The sequence below is a fragment of the Apis dorsata genome, unplaced genomic scaffold (assembly GCF_000469605.1).
Source record: "Apis dorsata unplaced genomic scaffold, Apis dorsata 1.3 scaffold_465, whole genome shotgun sequence".
NCBI lineage: Eukaryota > Metazoa > Arthropoda > Insecta > Hymenoptera > Apidae > Apis > Apis dorsata.
The window spans coordinates 140902-153490 of record NW_006263705.1 but is presented as its reverse complement, the minus strand read 5'-3'; the positions used below and the strand labels follow the sequence as shown (position 1 = coordinate 153490).

The following is a 12589-nucleotide window of genomic DNA, read 5'->3' as shown; positions in this document are numbered from 1 at the left end:
GTCGGGGCACGGCCGAGTCACGTGTTCGAATATTGTGTAAGGGAGGCGGGGAGGGGGAGGGGAGGATTGTGTAAGGGGGCCATGGACGAGTCGCGAGGGTGTCGGGGATGATGTATAAATAATTTCAGTGAATTTTCGAGGCCCACTTGTTTCTCGTTCGATTTTTTCCATAACGTTGTAATAGTGTTACTAATTACGTGGATAATATTCTTTTTATATGATGATTTGGTTAAAAAGAAAAATTATTTTGAGATAAATAATGATATAATCGAGAAGATCGAGAACATTAATGTGCTACTGCAGAGTTAAGATGGAATTAATTATGAAGGAAAAGATACGTTTTAGACATTTACAAAATATGCTAAAGAGATTTTTTTTCTTTTCGAGTATTATTTTATCGTGAGCTTCTAATTAATATTTATTTCATATACGTATATAATAATGATTTTATACGATAGTGTTTTTTCTTTTTTCTTTTGAAAGGTTTAAAAAAGAAAAAAAATCGTTTACTGCAGAAATCTAGAATTTTAATAATGTTATTTATAAATATATTCTTAGCAAAGCATTATCCACGAGAATTTTGATTTGTCTTGTACGTTATTAAATTTGTCGTGATAAATAAATTATAAAAAAAAAAAAAAAAAATACAAAAAATTATTTAGCAATTTCTTCTATTTATCGAGAAATTTCACGGTAAAATTTATGCTTTGCGATTTTAACGATAATAGCCATTTAAAGATTAATAAGAAGGCAATCTGAAACGATTGTTTATTCGATACAAATCGATTCGATATGAGTGTAATTCAAACGTTATTTTCTTATCATTACGTATTCAAATATATAATGAAATACTTAATTTTTTTTACCTAAACTTACTTCGTGATTCAATTGAGCGAAATAAAATTGGTCGAATTGGTCCAATTTTTGCACAAATCCTTCGATTAAGTAACCGTTCGTTACGAAATCGTATATTCGTAACGAAGAGCGATAAATTATTCGAGGAACCGTGCGTGCTACGTGAACCGTATTCTTTATAGCGAGAATGTTTATATCGATCTTCTACACCCCGGCCAACATTTATTCATTGAAATATTCCCTTGCCCAAGATTGTTTTAACGTTCCGGCCTCGACGTTTTGTTTACAGCTTGTTAAGCTCGGTAATAGCGATTACGATCCACGTGGTAGTGAAAAAGCGCATACAAAGCAGGGATACACACTCCGCCACGATTACTTCAGCGTGAACGATACGTGAGACTCATGAAAACATAACCTTAGAGCTCATTCATGGCTTTCGTTGAATTCGCAGCCCAAACAGTCGAATGTACGACTGCCATTCATCATGGTCACTCAATTCGGCTTACGATTTTGATCGTCTATAAACCTTGTACGTAGGAATGTTTGCACGTAGAGAATTCGACTGCGAGTCAAAATTATTAAAAATTCAAAATTATTTGCGCGCCTGTTTTCATTTTTGTTCGATTTATATACCCACGCGTTCCTTAAAACGTTTAATTTTTACGGGGATAGTCAAGAAATTAAAGTCAATAATTGAAAGAATATAAATATTAAAATAGTAAAATATCAAGAATTGTGATCACATTGTTATTTTACCCTCCATTGTCTTGTAAAGATTAAAATATCCAACTTTGACCCCTCGATCGGTATCGCGACAAAAGTAATTACGAAGAGGCGCGGATCTGCATAACAATAATATCTCCGATCGAGCGATTCAACGTGAAGAATACAGTAGCCTTTGAATAATAATTTGCATGACTGCATCAGTCTTGCATTATTACCCTATCGAGTTACGTATCCTTGTATAACGCAACCGAGTTGAACCGCATGGGATAGGGGATTCATGGCCGAGCATTAAAATTGCAAATTACGTACAAGGGTGTTGACAGAGTGTTCCTGCTTTTTAGCGTCCCTTTCTTCGCGTCTCGTCTCCTCTTTTTTTCTTCGCGACAGTTCGCGGCAAGACATTGCCCGGACAGAATCGGCGATCGGCTTTAAAATTACGTAACGCTTGCAGGAAACGAAATCCATTTACCGATAAATGGACGCGATTACAAATCCATGGAAATGAATAAGTTAATTTCGCTTTTGCAATCGAATCGATTTTGCAGTCCTCTTATATTATTGTTGCTATTAATTGCTATTATATATATGTTAAATAAATGGCGACTCGAAACGACAAATTTGAAATTTAAATTTAATTCGTTGCCATAGGAAGTATTAACAGGATTATTAAAATTTAATGTTTCCTCGCCATGTTTAACGATACGCGATCAGATTACGAATTTTGAAATCTTCTTTTGAATATTTTCAAGATTGTTATCCAAAAAATCTTTTTGGATTTTAAAATAGTGATATCGATTAATTATTAATCGATTTCTTTTGAGGTTAAATAAAACCAATACTACTTTTTTCTCAAGTGAAATTGTGATGATTCGAATATCTTCTAATATTAGACTATTCGAATCGAAGAATCTTTAGACTAAAATTTCTTGAATATAAACCAAGGATTATTAAAAGAAACGAAGCATTTTCATATCTTCCACCAGATTCTTTTCATAAATATCCATCATAACTTTTTCATTCCAAGAGATCCATCTTCCTCTCTTTCTCCAAGCAGGACTTCCTCTAACTAAATCCCTTGCAACGGATGGACGAGTTCGAAGAAGCGGAGGTTTCGCACGTGCAAAACTTTTTCACGGTTTCGCACTCTTCGAATCCAGCAACTTTTAGCGAGCGTCGACTAATCATTGAGCGTTGCACTCGCGGACTTTGACAGTTGGCAGCATTGTTAGCCGGCGCAGAACGATAATTACCAAGCTCCGTAACGATCGGTATAGACCAGCCATTATCGTTTCAAAACGGATTCTCGCTCCTCTCGCTTTTCTTTCGCCTCGACGTTCTTGGCACGAACAACTCTTTCAGTTTCTCTTCCTTTCTATATATATATATATCTTCTTCTTTTGTTGAACCGTTTCGAGCTGCCCAGTTTGCGTGGTGGTTCTCACCTTGACTTGTAACCGTTCTTGGAAAAACAACGATCACGGGGATCTGCTCGTACGGAGGAGGAATACTGAATATTTTTGCAAATACCAGGGGCAATCTGGCTGTGTTCGATTTATTGCCGGGGAATAATTCAGGAGTCAGGCTGACATTTCGTGATTGACTGAGTTTCAAGTGATCGTTCCGCGAAACCTTTGAGATCGTAAAACGGATATTCATGAGCTTCTTGAGAGCAATCGATGAGAAGATACGACTGTTTTTCCAGGTTTTTGCCGCCAATACGCTTTCTAAAAGGCGAAAATCGCTTTCTTTCACGTACGAAATCGCGGTTAAACAGTGGGGGGTTTCTTTTTTTTCGAGACTCTCTTATTTTTGAATTATAAATATGGCGATAAAAGTCGTTGTCTCGTAAATTTCATAAAGAAGAAATTCTTTTTTGACCTAAAAATTCGTATGATTGTGTGTCCTGGTTACTTAATTATCCAAAATGTACCAAGATTGTACAATATCTTATGTTTATTCGCGGAATAAATTCAAAATGATCGAATACGCGATTAAAGAGATACTTTGAAAGAAAGGATTTTCAAATGGAGCTATGTAAAAAAATTTCACGATTATCGAGTGTTACTGAAAAAATATCAACGAAATTGGGGATGAACGATTATGTTCATCTGTCATCGAATCTATTTTCCAAATAAATAATAAATCATTGAAAAAGAAAGGAAACATATTGTTACTTATTATAAGATAAGATATATAAGATCATCACAAATAATACAAAAACGAAAAGAAATCTAAATACGAATCAAACTTTTCATTGTTGTATCATGTACAAATAATATGATATCGAAGAGTTTTCAAGATAACATTCAATTCTTCTCTATGCATCCCTTTCTTTTTTTCAAAATAAGTTATCAATCATTTCACGAATAAATATTTTATATAATAAGTTTTAATATACATGTATGTATTCGTGAAAATTTTTGGAAATTCTGAAGACAAAGTAAATACAAAAATTCGTATACAAAAATGTTGGTTGAAATTTATTTGTTATAACTTGAAATTTGCAAGTTTGCATAAATGTTTCGATCGATATTTTGTATACTAATTTTTGTTACATCTTATAGAATATATTACCATCCTGTAACAATTGAAATTACAGATTGATACATAGATAGATAGAATGAAAGAAGAAAAAGATTTAACGTTATATTATGTAGATATAGTATCATAAATAAAAGATTATTTTGAATTGAAGACTTTGAAGCAAAAAAACGGCAGATTATTTTTCACAAATTTTGAATTATTGAGTGTAATGTATCGTAAAAAAATATTCTGCATCGTTTGAGTTGTAAGTTTTATGCGGATCGGGTAAAAAATGAGTGATTTATTGCAGATTTTCAACCTGCTTCTATTTATACTGTTTTGTATAATATAAATACGAAGAATAACGTTGTTTTTTTTCGATGTAATAACGCCTACTCAAGCACAACTAACAATCACAGAATATATCTGGGACATAAAACATTCAACATTTCTATCGTTTCAAGTATCAAGGAAGTAGAAAGGATTATTATCCCACTTTAGATTCGTGGCAAGCGAGCCTAGAATACAAAAACTTAAAGAGAAAACAGTGTAGCAGACAACAAAGCAATTCTAGTACAAAATTGATCTCTGTTATATCCTCTATGGAATCGAATTGATTCGAACGTACAACGTAAAAGCAATCACGAAAAACATACGCAGGACATTTCGTTCTTTTCTGCAACAAAAAAGGAAAAGTGAAACTAAGTGAAAATAAAAGAAGTAAAGAAAATATTTTGTTTTAATAAATTTTTTCATTATTAAATTACGAACAAATTTTAAATACATATGTAATACCAAATAAAACATTACTTTTAATTACGAAAATTTAATTAAATTTCTGAAATTGTTTAAAAATGAGATTTCATATTCTTTAATATGAAATTTGCTATATTCAATATCTATAATTTAATTAACAAACTTGTAGCACTTTTCTTTTAATTTCTATATAAATTCCTTTTATTATATTTTGCCGAAATATCCTGTATATTTCCATCTGCAAAGTAGTAGAACTAAAATTCGAATCGCGAGTATGGATAGTCGTCCGTAACGATCAATCGTGATCGTAAATCAGGCGAGAGACAGCGTTACCGTTTGCCAAGATTCCGGATCTGTTTGGGATACGCGATCGACAGAAGTGTCGCGTGAAACGAGGTCGATTCAAAGGGGCCGATAAATCGTTCGTTCGAGAAGAACAATACGCGAAATTGGTGTTGCGAATCAAGGAAGCAAGGAGCTAAATGGATTAGTGAAACTTTCCATATTGCCAAATACCTCACGAATGATCTCATAAATTGCAATGTTCTGAATTAGAAACGTTTTTAATTTTCTTGAATAGTAATAAAATATATAGTAAGGGATATTTCATAGTAAATCATGTGTCATGGTGTGTAATAATATATTTAAATACGAATAGCAATTTTGTAAGGTATGTGAAGACTCTTCTGGATTATTATAATATAGAAAATGGTTAATGTATTCGTGGAGAGTAAATAATATATTCTTTACAGGATAAATTCCAGAAGCTAAAATATAAAAATATTGATTAAGTCTTATTTATTAAATTATAAGAAATTGAAGTTTGTGTTAGAGGAAGCAAGAAGAAATTATTTCTCGCTCCATCTAAGACGAAATTGCTTATAATTTAATAAATAATCGATATTTTTGTACAACAACTTTTGCATTTATTTCGAATTCTAAAATCGAGTCTTAAAAAATGTAGCATAAATATATTAACATTTGAAATCGAAGCAATAGTAAATTAAAATAATGTTGAAGATTCGTAAAAGAATATTGAAATACACGTTGTAATATATAATAATTTCACGTTATTTCTAAATAAAATTTCGTATAAATTTAATCATATAATAATAATTTCCAGAATAACTTTCTTTTATACCCGGAATCGATATTCAATCTAAAATCTTCTTCTATCTATCGTACATATATGCAATACTCTATTATTTACTACGACGTTATTTTTTATTTTTCTTATCAGTCTTTTATCACGGCGAACGTACGTATTCGTGTTTAATTTATTGATATTCTCAATAATCGATAGAATCTCTAAACATTAGCCATTAAACTGCGCACATACTTGCTTCTTATCAACAACCATTCGAATAAAAACCATTCGTGAAAACTTTACAACAAGCAAGCGAAATAAATTTTCATGCAAACTACAACTAACAAATAAGATAAAGATAAAGACAAAAAATAATAGAGAAAGAGAGAAAGAGAGAGAAAAAAAGATCTTCACTCACCGGTAGACGCCATCTCATCCATCTTCGTTTCCTTCGAAATCTTTTCTCCTCCCAATTCGTTTCCTGGATTGGTGAAATTTAATTTCTCAGGCGGTACACGAAAGAAAAGGCAGGCTGGATTTCTTTTTGATCGTGACAGTGTCCTCGAGGATAAATTGCGCGCTCGTCTCGTACGGATAGACAATAGGGCCAGAGGCGTGGAACGTGTGTCGCGAGTAAAATGCCTGAAAATTGCTCCCCCCGGGGTGACATTAGACTCGAATGTGCGTGACAGGGCACGTCGTTTAACGTGTAATTTGTTTGGCTGATCGAGGACAGGCCCAGAGGGACGAAGTTACATCACGCGCAATAATTCCAATTTTTCGAGAATTATTTATTATTTTTGATTTAAAATTTTTTCATTAGGACAATGTTTCAGACTATGGTATGAAAACATTGTGAAACCGTTACTTGACGCAGTAATCACGTTCATTTCGAAAAATTTATTGGAAAATGGAAAGGCAATATTTGAATATTTATAAAACTTTAAACAAGTTTCTCGTATGATGAAGTGATAATTTTTATATTATGATTCGCTCGAAGAATTTATCTCGGAAGAGAAAGGAAGATGTTAAATTTAAGAGATAAAATTTTTCGATCATACCGATCGATTTTAATAATAACACGTAAAGTAAAATATCTCACTGTCACGATCAATCTCATCTCTCTCGCCGATCTGAAATCAAGCTTCGAGTATAGTACGTTCCAAAACAGATCGCTTCTCACGACCCGTATCCTTAAAACGAAATCAAGCTGCTCGCAGTTCAATTACGCGCGAGCCATAAAACCGTTCCTTATCGGGTTCGTTCACGCTAAAAAAGGAAACCGTGTTCACAACAATACCCCGCAATCACTTGATTCCGCCGGTGAGATTGCACCGTTAAAAGATTACTCCTGAAAATTGCCACTTTCCTTCTACGTCACGATTATCGAGATGAAAACGCATGTAACAGATGTAACAGTTAAATATTGGAAAATAAATCCGGAACAATATACTGAAAAGGTAATCGTCCTCGTTAAATTCTGAAATTCGTCGATATTTTGATAAAACACAATAGAAACTTGAAATCAGGATTAAAAAGTCTGATCATTGGAGAGAAAGTGGCACGAAGATGACACTTTGAAAGGAGAAGGGAATAACAGGTGTTCGATTTTGTTGTATCGTTTGGATCTCTGCTTCACAATAATATATAACCAAGATTCACTTTTTCTTGGAATTTCGCTTAATTTTCACAAGTGAATTCAAATTTTCGAATTTTCAATCGTCCAATATTCATTTTCTAATAAATACATAAACGTTCAGCAGACGCACTTTTTTTTACCCTCCTCCTTCGATTTACGGTTTTAGAGATACGAGACAAACAATTTTTCCAAAGATATACTCGAAATATTTCCAATCGTCGTTCCCTGATTAAAACAAAAAACCCGAAAAGGGTTGGACACAAAGCGCCGCTTAATCACTTTGATCCTTTCCAAAACTCCAGTTTCTTCCTTCCCAAATATCCAGAATATTTCGAATCTCGTTTCGAGATCCACGATTAAAATGAAAATCCCCAAGAGGGGTACGTTCGAACGCGGTTCGAACGCGAGGCCGCGGCATCTGCAGCCTCTCCAGGATAATTATTTACGTCAGATAGGATCTCGACTGGGGTTCCGCGGCGGGAAACAAAAGAATCCAAACGTAGGGAAAGGACAGAGGAGAGGGAGAGAGAGAGAGAAGGGGTTGAGGGAGGGAGAGAATTCCGAGGACAGGGCCCACGCCGCGTTTCACGTTTCCCCGTGGACGACAGGTCCAAAGGAGTTTCAGGCCAGAGGATCAGGCTCAGAGCCTAGAACATTCGGCAGACGCACTTTTTTTACCCCCTCCCTCGATACGGTTTTAGAGATATGAGACAATAGCCCCAGAGAATCCTCTCTATGATGGCGAACCACGAACCCGACCACGACTTTTATGGCTCGCGCTCATCTCTCCTTATTATTCCTCCTTCTGATAATACGTTATGGAGTTTATAGTATTATACACGGTTGAAATATAAACACTCGACGGGGTTGATATTCGAACGAAATCTCCAACGAAATCATCTGTAAGAAATTATTATTACTATTAGTATTATTTAATGAAATATTAGCCTGGGAATGTGGCACATCCTCGAAGGGAGGAATGCGAACCGCAATCGCAATTAATGAAGAATTATTCCTTCGAGGGGGCACGCGCGCGCTTTTATACTCCGCGATGCGTGGATGGGCTGTAAAATCGCGTCCTGGATGTATAAGCTGGTGGATATAAATGCTTGGCAGGGGCCAGACGCTGTAAACAACGTTGATACAAACGAGCTTGATAATTGAGGCGGCTCTTCCTTGCATTACTCTGTGTACATACACATACACGTGTACACACCGCGTCGTAATTCCTCGAGCAACCTATTCCTAGAACCAGGGATAACCTCGAATGTTGATTATGTTCTTCGTAAAACGTGTTTACGAAGGATTGTATGCATCGATCGAAAATGATTTAAATGCGTGCTTGATATCGTCGCTTGAGATTCCTCTCGTGAAATTTGGAGGTTTCATTGAAATCATCGACACGGATTTCGCTAGACAGAATATTATATCAACGTTAGTTTCGATAATATTGATCCAATAGCCATAATTAAGTTATTAATACTATTGATTAATCTAATCTATCGTTTGTCAATATCTTATGTAGATTAAAAATAGTATGAATTATGATGTATTGAAATCTACACGATGATTTCAATTTCTTTTAAAGGATTATGACGACAACGAAAATTTATAAAATGTAACCATTTATCTTTTTAATATCTCCAACTGTGTGAAAGACACTTATCTTATAAATTGTAAAAAAGAGAAGAAAGGTATAAGAGAGAAGAGAGCATTAAAAGGAAGACTCGATTCGTTTGTTCGACGGTTGCCTCAAGATAGAACGATATCCATAACAGGATCGAGTTTGTTTCTTAAAATTTGCTGGTCGAACGATCGCGATGCTTCTAGGCCGATAACCGGTGCACTTTTATCGGTGAGGAACGTTAGCCTACTACGGAAAGAGTGTCGACATGCAAAGTGAGAGTGCTCTTATTCCGGAATATCCAGTATTTCCAGTATCAACCACTGGCGCCGTTCGATCGATTATAAATTCTGAACACGACAGATTATATATATATATAAACTTTTTGATCGCTTAATTACTTTTAATATCCGAAGTTTAACGAGCAAAGCATTCCAGTTGAGATAAAAGAGAGGAAAATTTATATTTTCTTGATAATTGTGGTATAACATTTGTTTTGAATTTTAGTGATTCTTGATTTTGAAAAATAATCGACCGTGTAGGGAAAAATCAAAAGAAGGATAATTGAGGATAGATTTCGAGTTAAGTCTCTGATAAGAGAGATTTATATAATATCGTTATTATATAAAGGAAAATGCATAAAATGAAGCTGAGATAGATTATAGAAATAAACTAAAGAAATTATTGTTTTTCTATTTATAATTATTATTAGAAAATTCAATATATTTAGATTAGAAATTAGTAGAAATCAAGCCAAAAATTCCATTAAAATAGAATAAAAAGATCTAATCTAGAAAGTAAAATTAAATAAAGACAAAATAAAATGGAGCACAAAAGAAATGCTGTATCAAAAGAAAAACTCTCTTTTCAAAAACTGTAAAACGAAATTTTCCCTCTTGAACATTTTCTTAAATTCTCTCTCTTTCAAATTACAATTCTTTTCCTCTCTTCGTAACAATTCTTTTCCATTCACAAAAAGCTTCATCAGCGAATCGACAGATACGTATACACGTATCACTTTTCTCGCACAATTTCTCAAATTTCTCAAAACAAACGTACGTGACGGAAAACGGAAACAAAAATCGTTGTGCAAAACTGTCCATCAGGCGCGAACCACGTCGTGAAGGTGTCGACAGAAGGACACCTTTCAAAGAGAAGGAACCTGGTCGAAAAGTCGAATCCGTGTCCAGGACAAAGGAGAGCGGCGGCTATCGCGAGGAGAGGGAGAGGTCCTCGAGTTCTCAGCGTGTGGCGTTGTATCCTCGGGTTGTAAAACAACTTGTAAAACGTGCGCCCGAGATGCGTTCTGTCAGCTCCGGTTCTGACCCTATCTGCACGGCAAATCTATAGAGGAGTCGGTGAAAAACACGACAAATCGCGCCACCAATTCGAATTATGACACGAACCTACATGTAAATTATATATAAACAAAGAGGATTTGCATGAATTATCCTTGCCTCCAAGATATGCCATTAAATTTTTGAAACGCGAAGGAAACTTTGGATAAAATTGTTTCGGGTTTACCAATCAATTTATCATTTATTTTTTTCAAAAAATTATATATCTCCATACACCTGCGTGGAATAATAAATAATAAATAAACGTTCTTAGTTTATACAAATTTCTTTATACTCTATATTCTCGTGTTTTCACAAGAAACCAGCATGATAGAACGCTATTATACAAAAAGAATGGCCCCAAAACTTTCTAAAATTCCACGGAGGTGATAGAGTTCAAAAACCTTTTAAAGACCGAGGGCGATTTCATACAATTAAAAAATAGCGAAGAAGAAGAAGAAGAAGAAGAAGAAGAATCGTTCGAACTTGTATTATCTATCCACGTCCAATGTATCGATCAATCTTCGCGCTTGTAACCATCGGCCGAGGCCAGGGACGTGCTATTAAAATTATACAAACTCATTTTTCAAGGGGGTCCCTCGACGGCCGCGGGCAATCACTCGCTTTGAGCGGTATTCACTTAAGAATCGGGCCGTTTAACAACGTGGTATAAAATTGCCGGGAGAAAAATGAATTAAGTGCAGACGCATGTCGCGCCTGACGGTGGACAGTTTTCCATTTACATAAATGCGAAGCGGAGCGCGTTATTTTAACGCGCTCTATAAACCGGCATGCAAATTGATTTACGGAGTCTCGAAGTCTTTCGTGGAAACGTTGATTTTCAACCGTTGCTAGGTTTCAACCGTGCTAAGCTCGCTGAATCAGCAGTTACTTTTGATTTAGATAGCATTGTAACCTTTAAAGTCTCTCAATCTATGAATTCTAACTGTCCGCGATAACACTTGGAACGTTTTCTTAGGTAATACGGTTCGCCATAACAGATATACCGTGGAAAATTAACTTGAATCAAATACGACAAAATTTATATATTTTATCCCCTTTTATAGCAACTGTGTATTTTTATACGAAATTTAAAACTAAAAAGTTTCAAAGAGAATCATTCATCTACAACAAATATTGTTATTATATCTCTAATAAAGTCGATAGTATCATTGAGTGTCGCAACCTTTCGATAAATTATTTGAAAAAACATGTACATCTATATTAACAAAACATCCTCTAGTTTCTTTAAGAATCTACAACTTTTGAAAAAAAAACTCGAGATAATAATTCGACGACACACAAACTTAAAGAAAGAAGCGGAAAGAGAAAAGTCTCCCTTTCACCGAAACGAAACACTGGACAAATTATCATCCCTCCCCATCTTCGTCCAAAAATCCGGAACATATCTCTCTCTCTCTCTCTCTCCCTCCCCAAGAGCCAAAGAGAAGCGCCTATCAAACATACTCCAACGAAGGAGTAGAAAAACGACACCCCCTCCACCCTGCTACCCCGACAGGGTCAAGATAATTCGTTAAAATGGAATCGCGTCAATCTGAGCCTGACACGTGTATCCCCCTGTTAATCTACCCTCCCGATCTAAACCCCCTCCCCATTACACAGGCAAACGGACCACTCTCCTGCCCCGAGTAGACTCGTTCCAACCATTTATACATACGCGGAGGCACAGCCGTTCCACGAAACGGCGCGACGACCACCGGCCCGTTTTGTTTTTAAGCGCCGGATTTTTGGGGCCCGGCCTAACGAACACCCGATCCTTATCTCGCGGTCTTCTCGAGCCTTGTGCATTACCGTCCTTCCTTGAGGTCAGTCTCTCGGGATCCGGTCCGAGTTGGACGCGTGAACTTACCTGGAACAAAAAAAAAAAAGGAAAAGTTAGAAGGGGCGAGTTTAGTCGGGGAATAATCGCGAGGGCACCCTAATTTAATTGCTTGTTAGCAAGCTCGTTCTCGGGCGAATTTAGACGAAAGTGCGAGCGATAATAGGGCTACTTGTGTTTTTTGGGGGAGAGGGGGAAATTA

The 12589-nt window shown here is 35.6% G+C and overlaps 1 protein-coding gene across 3 annotated transcripts in view; it reads right to left on the bottom strand.

Moving 5' to 3' along the window:
- The window catches only part of LOC102676061 (epidermal growth factor receptor), a 167316-nt gene that overhangs the window by 94448 nt on the left and 60279 nt on the right, over nucleotides 1-12589 (bottom strand). The window contains exon 1 of one of the 3 annotated variants that reach the window (XM_006619926.2): nucleotides 6366-6770. The exons of 1 other annotated variant lie outside the window; for it this stretch is intronic. In XM_006619926.2, coding sequence (XP_006619989.1) covers nucleotides 6366-6387 — 22 coding nt within the window. In that variant the 5' untranslated portion in view covers nucleotides 6388-6770. Of the gene's footprint in view, nucleotides 1-6365; nucleotides 6771-12589 lie in introns of those variants that run through there. One more of the 3 variants, XM_006619924.2, reaches the window with a different exon arrangement.